The 18716-nt window shown below is 38.8% G+C and overlaps 1 protein-coding gene across 4 annotated transcripts in view; it reads left to right on the plus strand.

The window, feature by feature from the left end:
* The window catches only part of rtn1a (reticulon 1a), a 217040-nt gene that overhangs the window by 187104 nt on the left and 11220 nt on the right, over positions 1–18716 (plus strand). For all 4 annotated transcript variants that reach the window (XM_063046773.1, XM_063046782.1, XM_063046791.1 and 1 more), the window contains 2 exons: positions 15353–15560; positions 16515–16653. In XM_063046773.1, the coding sequence (XP_062902843.1) occupies positions 15353–15560; positions 16515–16653 (347 nt within the window). The remainder of the gene's footprint in view (positions 1–15352; positions 15561–16514; positions 16654–18716) is intronic.

Here is an 18716-nt window from a genome sequence, read left to right on the forward strand (position 1 = left end):
CAAAGCATTTACAAACAAATAGATCATCTACGCAGCTTCATGTTCCTGGGTGTCAAGATCCCTGAGGATCTAACGGGGCCCCAACACATTGATGTCATAAAGAAGGCAAGACAGTGGCTATACTTTATTAGGAGTTTGAAGTGATTTGGCATGTCAACAAGTACTCTCAAAAACTTCTATAGTTGTACCATGGAGAGCATTCTGACAGGCTGCATCACTGTCTGGTATGGAGGGGCTACTGCACAGGACTGAAAGAAGTTGCAGAAGGTTGTAAATCTAGTCAGTTCCATCTTGGGCACTAGCCTACAAAGTACCCAAGATATCTTTAGGGAGCGGTGTCTCAGAAAGGCAGCCTACATCATTAAAGACCTCCAGTACGCAGGGCATGCCCTTTTCTCACTGTTACCATCAGGTAGGAGATACAGAAGACTGAAGCGATTCAGGAACAGCTTCTTCCCCTCTGCCATCCGATTCCTGAATGGACCCTGAAGCTTTGGACACTACTTCAGTTTTTTTAAAAAACATTTTTATTTTTATTTGTTACAAACAAACAAAAAAACGCAAAAATATACAGCACATCCACAAAAACTACAACCATCATAGTCATAGTTGTAGTCATACTTTATTGATCCCGGGGGAAATTGGTTTTCGTTACAGTTGCACCATAAATAATAAATAGTAATAGAACCATAAGTAGTTAAATAGTAATATGTAAACTATGCCAGTAAATTATGAAATAAGTCCAGGACCAGCCTATTGGCTCAGGGTGTCTGACCCTCCAAGGGAGGAGTTGTAAAGTTTGATGGCCACAGGCAAGAATGACTTCCTATGATGCTCTGTGTTGCATCTCGGTGGAATGAGCCTCTGGCTGAATGTACTCTTGTGCCCACCCAGTACATTATGTAGTGGATGGGAGACATTGACCATGGTGGCATGCAACTTAGACAGCATCCTCTTTTCAGACACTGCAGTGAGAGAGTCCAGTTCCATCCCCACAACATCACTGGCCTTACAAATGAGTTTGTTGATTCTGTTGGTGTCTGCTACCCTCAGCCTGCTGCCCCAGCACACAACAGCAAACATGATAGCACTGGCCACCACAGACTCGTAGAACATCCTCAGCATCGTCCGGCAGATGTTAAAGGACCTCAGTCTCCTCAAGAAATAGAGATGGCTCTGACCCTTCTTGTAGACAGCCTCAGTGTTCTTAGACCAGTCCAGTTTATTGTTAATTCGTATCCCCAGGTATTTGTAATCCTCCACCATGTCCACACTGACCCCCGGATGGAAACAGGGGCCACCGGTACCTTAGTCCTCCTCAGGTCTACCACCAGCTCCTTAGTCTTTTTCACATTAAGCTGCAGATAATTCTGCTCACACCATGTGACAGAGTTTCCTACCGTAGCCCTGTACTCAGCCTCAATTTGATAACAAAATCAAATGAAATATTGAGCAGCAAAAGAGAAAAAAATATTAAGGCAAAAGTAAACATTCACAGCAGAGGTGCACCACACCAAAAATCCTCAGTCCTCACCCCGTGAGAAAGTCCAATACAGGGCCCTATATTCTTTCAAAGATGTCCCCTCTGTCCTCATTATATAGTTTCAGTCTCTCCAAATGTAAAGTATTTGCCAGTTCTCTCAGCCACAGATCATACGTAGGCACAGAGTCCATTTTCCACATTTGCAGGATTAACTTCTTAGCAATCACCATTTACTTCACTTTTTTTAATATACAGTATTTCTGTTTTAGCACATTTTTAATAACCTATTCAATATACATAACTATAGGCTCATCAATGGATGTGCAATACATTTATGGAACATGGTCAAGCAGTGTATTCTATGGTACAGTGTTAGCTTCTCAGCATTTGTTATTTGCATGGTTGGTCAAGGGCACAGGAGGTATAAATATGCAGTTTGTATTTCAAGGAAGCAGGACAAACTTCAAGAAGTGTGCAGTTGTGTGGGCAAACGTGGACGTTAACGGAATGGCTTGTCTTGAGGTTAGGGGATGGTGTATTTGGTGTGTGGACAGGAGGGAGGAATGGGGTTGTTCTGCTGTTCACAAACATGAGAGGTTTTTTCAGATGCTGGAAATCCAGAGCAACACACACAAAATGCTGGAGGAACTCAGCAGGTCAGGCAACATCTATGAAAATGAATAAACAATCAACGTTTCAGGGTGAGAGCCTTCTTTAAGATGGTTGTTGTTAATTTGTCACTTGGGTATATTCTGTCTTGCTGTGTTCTGTGTAGGTGGGCATGTACTGTAGACACTAGAGTATGTGGTGACACTTGCAGCTGCCCCCAGCATTTCACTGTAGGATTTGATGTACGTGTGACAAATAAATCTGAATCTGAGAGTATATAGTACCTGAGGTCATTTATTAGAAATATGAGAAATTAGATATAAATTTAATATCAGATACTGGAGCATGTAACTATGGAAGAGACCTGGACATTGAAAGAATTTTGATAACACAAGTAGGTTCTGCTTTTTACAAAACACTGTTTATAGCACTGTGTGCTGTTTGCTGTTTTAGGCATACCATTATAGAAAATAGTGGTACAGTATATCCTGACCTTCAAGTGTGGCTTAGCTACTAAGCCTGTCAGAACTGTTTTACTGACAGAAGAGGCAAAGGTGGGTTACTGGTGCCTTAAATCTAGTCACTTCAGGCAGATGGGGCTCATCAGCTATGGTTGGCTGCTCATCTAGGAGAAGGAAAACTCTGATTTCAAACCTCTGCTGCCTTGAGGCTATACCCACTTGCAGGGAAGGCTTCAGGAGTCAACCCCAAGGAAAATCCAGAGATGGAGGGATAATCCAGGATAGTGAGGGATAAAATTGGTCCCTTAGAGAATCAGAGTGGACGGCTATGTGTGGAGCCAAAAGAGATGGGGGAGATTTTGAACAATTTCTTTTCTTTGGTATTCACTAAGGAGAAGGATATTGAATTGTGTAAGGTAAGGGAAACAAGAAGGGTAGTTATGGAAAGTATGATGATTAAAGAAGAGGAAGTACTGGTGCTTCTAAGGAATATAAAAGTGGATAAGTCTCCGGGCCCTGGCAGGATATTCCCTTGGACCTTGACGGAAGTTAGTGTGGAAATAGCAGGGGCTCTGACAGAAATATTTCAAATGTCATCATAAACGGGGATGGTGCTGGAGGATTGCCGTATTGCTCATGTTGTTCCATCGTTTAAAAAGGGTTCTAAGAGTAAACCTAGCAATTATCGGTCTGTGAGTTCGACGTCAGTGGTGGGTAAATTGATGGAAAGTATTCTTAGAGATGGTATATGTAATTATCTGGATAGACATGGTCTGATTAGGAACAGTCAACATGGATTTGTGCGTGGAAGGTCATCTTTGACAAATCTTATTGGATTTTTTGAAGAGGTTACTAGGAAAGTTGACAAGGGTAAAGCGGTGGATGTTGACTATATGGACTTCAGTAAGGCCCTTGACAAGGTTCCACATGGAAAGTTAGTTAGGAAGGTTCAATTGTTAGGTATTAATATCGAAGTAGTAAAATGGATTCAGCAGTGGCTGGATGGGAGACGCCAGAGAGTAGTGGTGGATAACAGTGTGTCAGATTGGAGGACGGTGTCTGGTGGTGTGCCTCAGGGATCTGTACTGGGTCCAATGTTGTTTGTCATATATATTAATGATCAGGATGTTGGGGTGGTAAATTGGATTTGCAAGTATATAGATGATACTAAGATAGGTGGAGTTGTGGATAATGAAGTAGGTTTTCAAAGCTTGCAGAGAGATTTAGACCACATAGAAGAGTGGGCTGAAAGATGGCAGATGGAGTTTAATGCGGATAAATGTGAGGTGCTACATTTTGGTAGGACTAATCAAAATAGGACATATATGGTAAATGGTAGGGCATTGAAGAATGCAGTAGAACAGAAGGATCTAGGAATAATGGTGCATAGTTCCCTGAAGGTGGAATCTCATGTGGATAGGGTGGTGAAGAAAGCTTTTGGTATGCTGCCTTTATAAATCAAAGCATTGAGTATAGGATTTGGGATGTAATGTTGAAATTGTGCAAGGCATTGGTAAGGCCAAATTGGGAGTATTGTGTACAGTTCTGGTCACCGAATTATAGGAAAGATGTCAATAAAATTGAGAGAGTACAGAGGAGATTTACTAGAGTATTGCCTGGGTTTTATCTCCTAAGTTACAGAGAAAGGTTGGAAAAAGTTGGGTCTTTATACTTTGGAGTGTAGAAGGTTGAGGGGGAACTTGATAGAGGTATTTAAAATTATGAGGGGGATAGATAGAGTTGATGTGGATAGGCTTTTTCCATTGAGAGTGGGGGAGATTCAAACAAGAGGATATGAGTTGAGAGTTAAAGGGCAAAAGTTTAGGGGTAACATGAGGGGGCACTTCTTTACTCAGAGTGGTAGCTGTGTGGAACGAGCTTCCAGCAGAAGTGGTTGAGGCAGGTTCGATGCTGTCATTTAAAGTTAAGTTGGATAGCTATATGGACAGGAAGGGAATGGAGGGTTATGGGCTGAGTGCAGGTTGGTGGGACTAGGTGAGAGTAAGAGTTCAGCATGGACTAGAAGGGCAGAGATGGCCTGTTTCCGTGCTGTAATTGTTATATGGTTACCCTGCCCCCTGCTAATTTTATTCATTTAGCAACACACACAAAATGCTGGAGGAACTCAGCAGGTCGGGCAGCATCGGTGGAAAGGAGTAAACAGACGACGTTTCAGTCCGAGACTCTTCATCAGGACTGAGAGGGAAGGGGTGGGATGCCTGAATTAAAAGGCAGGGGAGGGGAAAGAGGCTAGCTGGAAGGTGATAGGTGAAGCCAGGTAGGTGGGAAAGGTCAAGGGCTTGAAGGACCGCCCCTGTCTGCAAATGGAGTAGCAGTATTTTTGTGCTGCTGTTAGTTTCTCTTCCCCCAGTTTAAGCTTTGAATTTAAAATTTTTACTTGCTGATTCTTGAGGGGGAACAATATGTCTATGTCTACAAGAAGTGGGAAGAATTTACCTGAACCTAGTGATAAAGATAATGGGAAAGGAAAGGTGCAAAAGGAAAGATCTGATGAAATGCCATCGTGGGCTGAAGATATCGTTCGGACACCAAATTCAATTAAGGATCAGAATGGATCAATTAAAGATCAACTGGAAAAGAATAGTAATGAAATGAAGTCATTTCTGGGAAAACTTAAAGACCTGGAAACTCAAGTTATTTCACATGAAGAGGAATTGAGGATAACTAAGCAAAAGTTGTCTGAGGCTACAACTTGTTTGGAAAGATATCAAAATAAGATTATAGACCTGGAAACTAGGTCTTGACGAAAGAACACACAAATTTTTGGGCTGCAAAAAGGAGCTGAAGATGGAGATTTAACTGCTTACTTTGGTAAGCTTTTCCACACTTTATTTCCTACCATTCTATCAAAGCCGCCTGCTATAGAAAGGGCACACAGGGCGTTTATCTTGAAATCGAAGGATCCTAGTAAACCAAGAACTGTTCTGGTTTACTTTCATCACTTTAAAATTAAAGATCAAATAATGCGACAGGCAAGAAAACAGAGAGTTTTGAGATTTATGGAATCTGAGCTCCGCCTTTATGAAGATTATCCAAGAGAGGTAATGGAACAAAGATCAAAGTTTGCCCTGGTAATGAAACAAGCATATGATAAAAAAACTTTTTCCGTCTTTGAGGTACCTGACAAGAATTAAAGTTTTTTCTGCTAATTCTCCTCCTCGTACTTTCTTTGATCCAAAATCTGCACTGGACTTTGTTCAGGCTATACCCGCCGCTGTTACTGACGCCGCTGGTGAATGAACTATCTGAAAGGCTGTTTGTTTATCTGTATATTATTCACATTTTGGAAAGAAGATTTATGAAGGTCATTTGTATATTTCATTGAGAGACTAATTAAAGAAGCCAAGGAGAGTTGTTCATTATTGCATATTGTTGGTTTTCCTTTGGAAAGATTTATGGCTTAAGTATGTCTGTCTAAATGATCTCTAAACTTTCTACAACTGAGAGAAGAAGATAAGTGGATTTGTTCCTTTAATTTAATACTTGGTTTGTTTCTTTTTTAAATCAGAAAATTGGCAGTTTTTTCCTACTAATAGGGCTTTTTATATATTTTTTTCTGTTTTATTGTAACATTTTATAATTGAATTTAAAGCTTTTTTAGGGAATTAATATTAAACTTAAAGATGGCACTGTTTTTTCTCTCTAAGAGATAACATTATTTTGATTCTTTCTTGTTTATTAGTCGATGGAATGTAAATACCTTTTTTGCTGAGACTTTATTGTTTTTTTCACAAGGTCACTCTACTTTTTTACTAACTGGGGGGAGGGAAAGAAAACACAGAGCAGTCAGCAGCTTTGAATTCTATCGTAGATTGCTTGCCTTTTTCGGATTTCCGGGTGTAGGTGGGTGGGTTTAGAGTTAGGAGTTTTTTCCCATTGGGTGGTTCCGGAGCATGCGTGTTTTTTATCTGGTTGTATTCTTTATCACCGCCATTTTTGATCATCCCGTATTGGTATGAGCTCTGTGCATGTATAAAGTAGAATAAAATTATAGTATGGTATTTAAACAGATTAATATAATAAGTTGGAATGTACGTGGTTTGAATCATTCTATTAAATGAAAAAAGACTTTTAAAATTATTAACCGATTCCAACCTGATATAATTTTTGCTCAAGAGACACATATCAGGGCGGGAGATCAAAATAGGTTTTTTAGGTGGTGGGATGGTTTGCAATTCCACTCTACTTCTCAGAGTAAAACAAAAGGCGTGTCTATTTTTATTAAACCTAATATATTTATTCAAGAGGATATTGAATCAGATTCTAATGGTAGATTTTTAATTGTTAAAGGAACAATCTGTAACAGAAAAGTTGTTTTGGTTAATTTGTATGGTCCTAACTTAGATGATCCTTTTTTTTAAAAAGGGTATTTGCTTTACTGCCTGATTTAAATGAACATATGCTGATAATGGGTGGGGATTTTAATTGCTGCTTAAATCCTATGATTGATAAGAGTTCAACCAATCAGCGACTTCCAAATCAATCCGTGTCATTTATTAATTCCTTTTTGATTGATTTTGGGTTGATTGATTTGTGGCGGTATCTCCATCCCAATAATAGAGAATATTCTTTCTTCTCACATGTTTATAAAAAAAATATTTGAGGATCGATTATATTATAATCGATCCCCGCTTCTTGCCTAGTGTTAAAACTTGCGAATATGACGCTTTTGCTATATCTGATCATGCGCCTCTGAGTTTGTCTTTTAAATTTGACGATGTCATTCTTGCCCGCCCACCTTGGCGCATGTCTCAGACATTATTGCAAAACTCTGACTTTGTCAGTTTCATTGAAACCCAGATAAAAGAATGTTTTCTTTTTAATGATATAGGGGGTATGTCTAAATTAGTTATATGGGATACGTTTAAAGCATTTTTACGTGGTCAGATTATTTCTTATTCAGCTAAATTTAAAAAACAAACTAAAGCGAAATTAGATAGAATTTCAAAACAAATTAAAGAGTTAGATAATATCTATGCAATTTCCCCCAATGCTGATTTTATTTAAACAAAGGGTGGAACTTCAATCACAATATAACCTGTTATTAACTCATCCCATTGAAGGATATTTGCTTAAGTTAAAGAGCCAATTTTATATGTTTGGAGATAAAAATAAACTGCTCGCATCTCAATTAAAAATGGCTGCAGCCAAAAGGCAAATCATGAAAATTTATAGGAAAGATGGTACCTTATCTCAGGAATATGAAGAAATTAATAAGATTTTTCAAGATTTTTATGCTGAGCTTTATAAATCTCAATGTCCGTTAGATTCTTCTGAAGTGAATGCTTTTTTACGAAAGATTGTTTTTCCTAAAATCTCGGCTGAGGATCAAAAAACTCTCGATGCTCAAATCACTGAAGCCGAAATTCATAAAGCTATTTTTTCAATGCAATCTTGTAAGTCCCCGGGACTTGACGGCTATCCTGTAGAATTTTATAAAAAATTTGGAAAGTTGCTTTCTCCATATATGTTGGAAATGTTTAAGGATTCTTTTGTGAAAGGTGACTTACCCTGTACTTTTTATGAGGCTTCTATTTCATTAATTCTTAAAAAAGATAAAGATCCTACTGACTGTGCTTCATATAGACCTATTTCGTTACTGAATGTCGACGCTAAGATCTTGTGAAAGATAATGGCCAATCGGTTGGAGAATATTTTGGGTAAAATTATTTTTAAAAGATCAAACAGGCTTTATAAAGGGTTGCTATTCTTTTTCAAATGCTCGGAGACTATTTAACATTATACTGTATATTCGTCCTCTTTTAAAACTCCACAATGTGTTGTATCTTTGGATGCTGAAAAAGCGTTTGATCAAGTCGAATCGAAATATTTATTCAATGTTTTAGAGAAATTTGGCTTTGGTGCTAATTTTAATAATTGGATTAAAATGATATATAAAGCCCCTATTGCTACTGTTGTCACTAACAATTGTAGGTCTCCTTTTTTTCAGCTTTCATGGGGGACAAGACAAGGTTGTCCATTAAGTCCTTTGTGAGGCTAAAAATATCCATGGAATTTTTGTGAATGAGACCATGCATAAGGTCTCTCTTTACGCTGATGAGTTATTGGTTTATATATCTAACCCTGACGAATCCATTCCTGCCTTGCTAAAATTATTTAATGAATTTGGAGGTTTTTCAGGATATAAAATAAATTTTAGTAGAAGTGAATTGTTTCCTTTAAATGATTCTGTCTCTATATATGATAATACTCCTTTTAAAGTTACAGACTCTTTTAGATATTTAGGTATTATAATTACTAAAAAAAAAGGATCTTTATAACAACACACATCAAAGTTGCTGGTGAACGCAGCAGGCCAGGCAGCATCTGTAGGAAGAGGTGTAGTCGATGTTTCAGGCCGAGACCCTTCGTCAGGATCTTTATAAAGCCAATTTTGTTCCCTTAGTAGACTCTATGAAGTATTTATTTAGTAGATGGAGTCCACTTACATTTTCACTTGTTGGTCGTATTCATATAGTTAAAATGATGATTTTACCAAAATTTTTATATTTATTTCAGAATATTCCTGTTTTTTTGACTAGGAAGTTTTTTGATCGGATTGATTCTATTATTTTATCTTTTATTTGGAACAATAAAAGACCAAGAATTAGTAAATGTCACTTAAAAAAATTGAAAAAGGATGGCAGTCTTGCTTTGCCTAATCTAAGAATGTATTATTGGACTGTTAATGTGCAATACATGTCTTTTTGGTTATACTGGGTTGATAAGAGCGATCGGCCAATTTGGGTAGACCTGGAACTGAAAATTGTAAAACAGTTTTATTTAACCTTGTTATTGGGAGCTCCTTTACCTGTGCAAGTAGTTAAAGTTGTTAATTTAAACCTATATCCTGTGATTAAGTATTCCTTACAAATTTGGCTCCAGTTCCGCAATATTTTTAATCTTAAAAAATTTAAATTTTGTAGTTTAATTTATCGAAATTACTTTTTTAAGCCTTCTTTGAGTGATCCAATTTTTTTACTTTGGAAAAATAATGGTATTAATTCTTTTTTGGATTTATTTAAAGAAGATAGATTGATGTCTTTTGAACAATTAATTGATAAATATTCTCTTTCATACTCACACTTTCTGCAATACCTTCAAGTTAGACATATTTTACAAAAATATTTAAGTAATTTTCCTTGCACAAGGACATTCCCGATCAAAACTTCTCCATGGACGGCTTCCAGACCGTTCCGGCTGACCAGAAGTGCACTGAGAGCGGTAAGCGTAAAGGAGTTGGGTGCTTACTGTTCTGGTTAACAACAGATGGTGCAATCTGGGATATATTACGATCGAGGAACGTGTTTGTAGACCAGATATTGAACTTTTTACTGTTGGACTTCGGCCACATTCCACCGAGATAAAACACTGGGCGGCGTGCGAGGTCGTTCCTGCCTGTGGCCATAGAATGTGCAGCTCCTCCCGTGAAGGGTCAGACACCTTGTGCCAATAGACTAGTCCTGGACTTATTTTCCATCTGGCATAGTTTGCATTTTGTCGTTTGATTGTTTGTGGTTTTTGTATTGCTATATTTACGCTCTATTCTTGGTTGGTGCAGCTGTAACGAAACCCAGTTTCCCTCGGGATTAATAAAGTATATCTATCTATCTATCTATCTTACATATTGGAGGCTGACCTGTTAGATACTATTATGAGTATGAATCCTTTGACTAAGGGTTCTGTTGGAAGAATTTATAATTTATTATTACAATGGGATAAGAGTCCTTTAGCTAAGATTAAACGGGATTCAGAAAAGGAACTTAATTTGACTTTTATGACGGAGGATTGGATGCAGATTTTGAAGTTGGTTAACTCTTCTTCAATTTGTGCTAGCCATTCATTGATTCAATTTAAAATTGTACATCATTATCATTTGACAAAGGAGAGACTTTCTAAAATCTTTTCTAATGTTGATATAATTGTGATAGATGTAAATCTGAGATAGTTACACTGACACATATGTTTTGGTCTTGTTCTATATTGGAACAGTTCTGGAAGTAGGTTTTTTCAACACTTACAACCTAATAAATTAACTGTGCTTTTTGGAATAATTCCTCAAAATATTCATGGTATTTCTGTGTCTGACCAACATGTTATTGTATTTGTTACATTGATAGTTAGGAGGGCCATTTTGTTGAAGTGGAAGGATACATCGGCTCCCACTTTGTCACAATGGTTCTCTCAAGTGATGCTATGTCTTAGTTTGGAGAAAATTAGAAGTTGAACTTTTGAACCTTTATTTGATTTTGAGAAAAGATGGGGCTCATTTCCACATTATTATCATTTAAGCTAATTGATATAATTTTGCCACAATCTAATTGTAAATTTTTTAGTATATTTTCTTTTCTTGCTGGCGGTTTGATGTTTATTTTTAGAAGCTTTTTGTATGATGCATGTCTCCGGGGTTGTACACCTAATGGGTTCTTTTTTTTCTCACTTTTTCTGCTTAGTAGGTTTTTTTTGTTATCACAAAATTTTTTTCAATCTTTAAGATAATGTCTTTTTTGAGACATTGTAAGTGTTGTTACTTCAATGTACTCATGTTATTTTTCCTGTATAATATAACAATAAAAAGATTTGAAAAGAAAGGAAGGTCGAGGGCTGGAGAAGAAAGAATCTGAAAGGAGGTGAGAGTGGACAATAGGAGAAGGGGAAGGAGACCCGGGGGGAAGTAATAGGCAAGTGCGAAGTAATAAAAGATCAGTGGTGAATAGTGGGGGTGGGGGGGCAGTTTTTGTTCACTGGAAGGAGAGATCGATATTCATGCCATCAGGTTGGATAGTACCAAAGTGGACTGTAAGGTGTTGCTCTTCTATGCTCTGTGGCCTGATCTTGGCACAAGAGGAGGCCATGGATCGACACTTTGGAATGGGAATGTGAATCGGAATTAAAATGTTTGGCCACCAGGAAGTCCCGCTTGTGGTGGACGGTGCGCAGGTGCTCAACAAAGTGGCCCCTCAATTTACAACGGATCTCTCCAATACAGAGGCGGCCGAGTCGGGAGCACTGGCCACAATAGACAACCCCAGCAGACTTGTGGGTGAAGTGTTGCCTCACCTGGAAGGACTGCCTGGGGCTCTGAATGGAGGTGGTATATGGACAGATGAAGCACTTGGGCTGCTTGCCAGGAGGGAGATTAGTGTGGAGGGACGAATGGACAAGGGAGTTGTAGAAGGAGCGATGGCTGCAGAAAGTGGAGGGAGGGCTAGGTAAAGATACGCTTAGTGATGGGGTCATTGAGTCTCCATTTCTCCTTCCTGGTGACCAAACGTTTTAATTCCAATTCCCATTCCAATTCCAAATTGTTGAACCATGCCTCCTCTTGCGCCAAGATGAGGCCACACAGCATGGAGGAGCAACACCTTATATTCCGCTTTGGTGCCCTCCAGCCTGATGGCATGAATATCAATTTCCCCTTCGGCGAAAAAATATCCCTCCCCCCACCCCCACCTCCTCTAGTTCACCACTCTGATCTTTGGAGATGGCAGAAGTTGCGGAGGTTAATATGTTGGATGCGGAGGCTGATGGGGTGGTAGGTAGCTCAAGAGGGACTCTGTCACTATTAAGGTGGCGAGAAGATGGGATGCTCACAGATGTATGGGAAATGGAGATGATGTGGGTGAGTGCAGCATCAATAGTGGAGGGAGGGAAACCCCGTTCTTTAAAGAGGGAGGACATCTTTGATGTTTTGGAAAGGAAAGCTGCATCCTAGGAACAGATCCGGCGAGATGAAGAGCTGAGAAAAGGGAACAGTATTTTCACAGGAGACAGGGTGGGAAGAGGTATACAGTGGTCGAGATAGCTATGGGAATCACTAGGTTTATAAAAGATGTCGGTTGACAGTTTGTCCCCAGAGTTGGAGACAAACAGATCAAGAAAGGGGAGGGAGGTGTCAGAGATGGTCCAAGTGAATTTAAGGGCAGGGTGGAAGTTAGAGGCAAAAGTTATTAAATGGATGAGCTCAGCATGGGTGCTTGAAGCAGCAACAATGCAGTTGTCATTGTTGTGGAGTAAGAGTTGGGAGTATGACTGGGGAAGGTTTCAAACAGGCAGCATAGCTTGGGCCAAAGTGAGTACCCATGGCTACACTTCGGGTTTGGAGAAAGTGAGAGGAGCCAAAGGGAAAATTGTTAAGGGTGAGTTCGGAGGAGGGTGATGGTGGAGGGGGATTGGTTGGAGGCTGCCTTAGAGGACTTTTTGATGGAGGATAGAATTCTATAGGGACTGAACGTCCATGGTAAAGATGAGGCGGTCAGGGCCAGGGAATTGAAAGTTACTGAGTTCGAGGGCATGAGCAGTGGCGTGGCTGTGGGTGGGAAGGGACTGGACCATGGAATTGAAGTATGAGGACACAAATTCAGAGGTGCAGGAGTAGGCAGAGATAATAGGCCTACCCAGACAGTCTTGCTTGTGGAATTTGGGTAGGAGGAAGAAGCGAGCAGTGCAGGGTAAGGGAACTAAGTTTGCTGGCAGTGGTAGGTAGTTCCCCAGAGTGGACGAGGTCAATATTAGTGTCAGAAGTAGTCTCCTGATGGTGTGGAGTGGAGTATTCCTCAAGGGGTCAGTATGAGGAGGTGTCTGAGAGTTGTCGCCTGGCCTCAGCAAGGTGGAGGTCAGTGCGCACACTACAACAGCACACCCTTTATCTGTGGGTTTGATGGTAAGGTTGGGATTAGTGCGGAGTGAGTGGAGGGCAGTGCGTTCAGAGGGTGTAAGGTTCGACGAAGAGAGAGGAGTGTTTAAATCGAGACAGTTGATATCTCGTCGGCAATTGAGATGAAAATATCTAAAACAGGCAGAGATTGGGGTGTCCAAGAAGAGGAGAGTTGCAGACGGAAGAAGGGGTCATCTGTGTGAGGTGTGGAATCCTTGACAAAGAAGTGGGCTTGGAGGCGGAGGCGTGGAAGAAGAATTCAGCATTGTGGTGGGTGCAGAACACACTGAGGTGTGGGCACAGGGGGACAAAGGTGAGGCCCTTACTGAAAACAGAACTTTCTGCCTCAGAGATGGGAAGGTCAGAGGGAATTGTGAAGACCCGGCATGGATGAGAGCTGGGATCAGGAGAGTTGTTAGTGTCTGAGGAAAAAGGAGGTTGGTGTGTTCAGGGAAGGTGAGGTGGGAGGAAGATGAGAAGACGAGGTTTCAGGGACCCAAGAGTTGACTGGGGGGATGGAGGGGGGGTCGGTCTGAATGACACGGGACACAGGATTACACTTTTATGTTAACTGGTCCAGATATTTGACTTCTACCACCCAGGAAGATACAAGCAGCAAGTGCTATACTTTCCAGTTCAAGGTTCACCCCACACTGACAGGGAAATATGTGGCCTTTTGTTTTAATCATCATTAAGTTAGAGTTCTTACTGAACAAAACATACGTGGAAAGCAGTATTTCACAACTTACCCCCACTTCCTCAGGGGCGATCATAGATGGTTAATAAATGCTGTCCTTGCCAATGATGATCAAGTCCAGTGAATGAAGCTTGACTTTTTCTCCTGAGGAAAGAAATTACATTTCTCTTCCTTTTCTCAACCATCTCCTGATCTTTGTATAACTTATAATTTTTCTGAGGAGATATTTTATATCTTTCTTCATTATTCCAAATAGTTTCCCAAAAGATTGGTTAATAATATATTGTTAAATTTTGAGCATTTATCTTGTACTGGAGCTAATGCTTTTAGCAGGGAGAGAATTCTCACTCAGAGTTTAATATCCTACTTGTATCTACATTATTCATGTACCAAGATAACTTGAATTATCTGGGATCTTCATGAAATTGTTTTTGTCCTTGCATTGTTTACAACCTTAATATAAAGTTAATTCCAAACCTCCTAAGATACAGGAACAATTTTTAGATAAGAATATCTAAACCTGCACAATATTTCAAATGTCAGTCAGTTAATATTGGATTAAAATAATTCATTTCTCCACCAAACACCTCCAGAGACCCACCTAGTTGATGAAAATGTCACTTTGATTGGATACTGGCAATATTATTTCTAACAAAATAATATTTGTTAGTTGCTGACTCACACACTATTGATATTTCCCTCATATACTTTTCAATAGGCCATGTTACCAGTGGGTCACTGCCCTTTAAAGCTAAAAAAAAAATTTGCTTGTGCTCCTCGCTTACATGTACAGAAACTTTTCTTGAAGTTAATTTTAACCGCAAAACTTAATGCGATGGACAGTGGATCTAGAGCTCATGAGCCTGCTCTGTTGTCTGCTGCCAACACGAATGTTTTTATAACTGGATCTTCATCATTGTTAACAAAACACAAACAATGATGGGCCAGCAGGGTAGCACAGCGGTTAGTGTAATACTATTACAGTGCTGGCGATCTAGGTTCAATTCTCCTGCTGTCTGTACGTAGTTTGACAATACTCCCTGTGACCTGTGTGGGTTTTCTTCAGGTGCTCCAGTTTCCTCCCACATCCCAAAGATGTATGAGTTCATTGGTTAATTGGTCACATGGGTGTAATTGAGCAGCACGGGGCCATTGAGCCAGAAAGGCCTTTTACTGTATCTCTAAATAAGAACAGTTTTAAAAAAAACATGCAATTTCTGAAGTTTACGTTACTTTATTTTTTTTGTAGACACAATATAATTTACAATGAAGACTGTAAAAGATTGCATTTAATCCTTTTTTTCCTTCATGCATTATAGTTAGAAATTAAACTTGCTTCACTCTTTATTTTTGCATTATCTTCTGGTAAAATTATGATCGCAGTGGATTTTTTTTTTCTGATTCATTTCCTTATTCCTTCGCAGTTATTGACCTGCTGTACTGGCGTGACATCAAGCAGACGGGAATTGTCTTTGGAAGTGTGCTCCTCCTCTTATTCTCACTGACTCAGTTCAGTGTTGTGAGTGTGATCGCCTACCTGGCACTTGCCGCCCTCTCAGCCACAATCAGCTTCAGAATTTATAAATCAGTGTTACAGGCTGTGCAGAAGACTGATGAAGGACATCCTTTTAAGTAAGTGTACAGTCCTTTCGTGTTTTCTGCCACCCCGGCTCCATTTGCCAATAATATTTTATCAGTTATGTCAAATGATAATGTTCTCTTAAAATTTCATATATTTTAATTTACCAAGACCCTTATCAGATTATTAACCTGAGAATAGTGGTGATAAGGTAATATCGGTACTGAAGTGAAGTTTGAAACTCTTTCTCATCTCATTCCAGAGTGGCTTGTGTTCTTTCAAAGGGGCTGCAACAGGATTGAATATTTTTGTTTATTTTGCTGTTTATGAATATATTGGTCATGATTCCTAATTCATTGTTTTTGTTTGTTGCTGAATGTTGCTAGGCTTCTTTCTTTTGGCAGGTTATACAGCTTCATAAAGTTGTAAAAGCTTTAATGTCATTTAAAACATCTAGAAATGCACAGAAACCCTGTTCAAACATTAGTATTTATTACCATAGCTCTGCTTTATGAATCATTGCTGAGGTGAACAGTTGGGTTGGGTTGAGCAAGATCCGGGAGAGCAGATTGTTGCTGTACCATGTTGAGAACTTGACTATCATTTAGGTGCTTGTGGAAGAGAAAATAAAATAAAACACAAACTCAGTATTTTTCAAAGATTGGTGTTAGAAGAAATAATACTGCAATAATCAATGTAAAATTGCGTGACTCAAATTTCAGTTTTGTGACTTTATTGTAGTTATAAATGACAAATAAGCATAGATTTAACTGGGAATTTACATGGAATGGTGCAGGATGTCACTGTTTTGATAAATGGTAAACTAAAATGAGTTATGGTGACACATGGGCTTAATGCATTTAATTATTGTTTGAGTTGCATAAGAAGATCTTGAGTTCTCAACAGTCTATGAAATAAATTTTCTCCATATCCTAGCACTAGAACTACTCTTCCCCCCCCACCTTTCATTTTTTTCTCTTAAATTAAGTCTATTTTTATATTGTCAGAGCTTATTTGGATTTGGATACTACCCTGTCTGAAGAGCAGATTCAAAAGTATGCTGATTCTGCACTGGTGTACGTAAACAGTACGGTCAAAGAACTGCGACGACTCTTTCTTGTGCAGGACCTGGTGGACTCTCTGAAAGTAAGAACAAAATAAATTCTTCTATTTTAGGACTCAAATAGGAAGACTTATTGATTGTATTTCCTTTAAATCTTTAACTGGGAAAGAGGTTCGGTCCTACTGCTTTTATCATTGTGGAGCTGCAAATCTGTCTCTCAAATCAAATCAATGTTAATTGTCATTCAAACCATACATAGATACAGCTGAATGAGGCTCTGGGGCCAAGGGGCAAAACATTCAAAATGGCAAGCTAACATTCAGAAATAGCAAGTAATGTAATTCAAAATATGGAGCAAAGAAGCATATCACTCGGGGGGGGGGGGGGGGGAAGAAACAAAGTTCTCACCAAGAACTTCCTAGGTATTTTTTTCTGTCTGGATCTTCTATTTATTAGAATTTTAAACAGTGTTATCCTGAGCAAACTAAGTGAGTTATTCTCTTCTCTTTTGCTGTGGTATAATAATACTCATTTATTTATCCCAGGGTGTAAAGATCAGGAATTTGTATTCCCATCAAATCAATGGCCTCAATTCCTAAAGAATGAATGATTACTTGTGACTTTCAATATTGTTTCCATTATCCAAATGATACCACTTCATGGCATAGCTGAAATACTTTGTGGGTAATCCTTGTGATGCAAAAAGAAACATATCAACTGAGTGGAATGCAAAAAATATTTTAATAATTAAGTCCTGACAAAGGGTCTCGGCCGGAAATGTCGATTGTACCTCTTCTTATAGATGCTGCCTGGCCTGCTGCGTTCACCAGCACTTTTTGTGTGTGTTGCTTAATAGTTAAATATTATATTGATTTTCTTTTCCTAATGTGACCGTTGAGGAAATTAATAAATTGATTACTCCAAAATTCAATAAAGAAAGAACAGTGTTCCCCTGCATATACTTTAAAGTGGAAGTTTTTTTGGCTGAAATTAATTTGGGATCTTCAATGTCAAAAGTAATGGAAAAAAAAACTATCTTGGCTCACATCTCCAGTTAGGTAAGACATCCAATTGCACTTAATAGGGTCAAGCAAAAATGTTACAGCAATCTACGTGAGGAGCTATAATACAAATCATGATCAACTTTATTAAGGAGGTGATTTTAAGAAGAATATTAAAGATCGTAAAGAGCCTGAGAAGTTTGGACATGGAATCTTGATAATTAGAGAGATAATAATTAGTTGTAGAATAGTTATCTTTGAAAATGCTCACGATTCTAGAATTACTCAGATATTTCAAAGCACTATAGAGCTGGAGGAGGTTATACAGATAAAACATAGATGACGTGGACATGGGAAGATTTGAAAAGGAGAATGAAATTTTTTAAACCAAGGCTTTGCATAAATGGGAGCCAATGTACATCAGAAAGCAAAGTGTAGTGGTTAATGAAAACAAACCAGAACCGCTCAGTGACTAATCATGGGGTTTGACGCTGTTTGACACACTCTGAAGTTCAAAAGAGTATGTTCAACTCTTTATTAAGAAACCAGCAATCTCTTGTAACGATACAAAAACTAATGAAACTAAAACTAGTGATATCACAAAATAAGCAGTCTAAGACTATTTAAGATTATCTAAGCATTCCAATTAGCGTTAAGCGGTCAACAAAAAAAAAATCATTCCAGCTGCCTGTCTGGTTCTACCTAGACTGAACTAACCCAAGACAGAGCATGAATATGTAACCATACTCTTCACTTCTCCTTTGTCCAACCCACGTGACAAATTACCCATAATAAGCACACAACACAAAGTACAATACAGGTGAACAAAAAATGGAAACACAGCTCCTACAGTTTGGGTTGATGTGTGATGAGGGCAGCAGAACGGGGTTTGCAGTACATTGGAGGTGAAGATCATATGAGGGACCCTGCATCAGATGAACTCAGAGCATGTAGAATTATAGAGATAACAATAGGGATGTTTCAGATTGTGTGGCTATGTGGTTGGAAATTCATTTAAGTTCATTAAGAAGAAATTTGGATATGATAGAAGAAATTAAAGTATTGTGATGCAGAAAGAAGTGGGAGTGTTGAATACAACTAGAAAAGAATGTATTCCGGAATTAAATGGGAGCAAGCTAATTGGA

Source organism: Mobula hypostoma, chromosome 1 (assembly GCF_963921235.1).
Source record: "Mobula hypostoma chromosome 1, sMobHyp1.1, whole genome shotgun sequence".
Classification (NCBI taxonomy): domain Eukaryota; kingdom Metazoa; phylum Chordata; class Chondrichthyes; order Myliobatiformes; family Myliobatidae; genus Mobula; species Mobula hypostoma.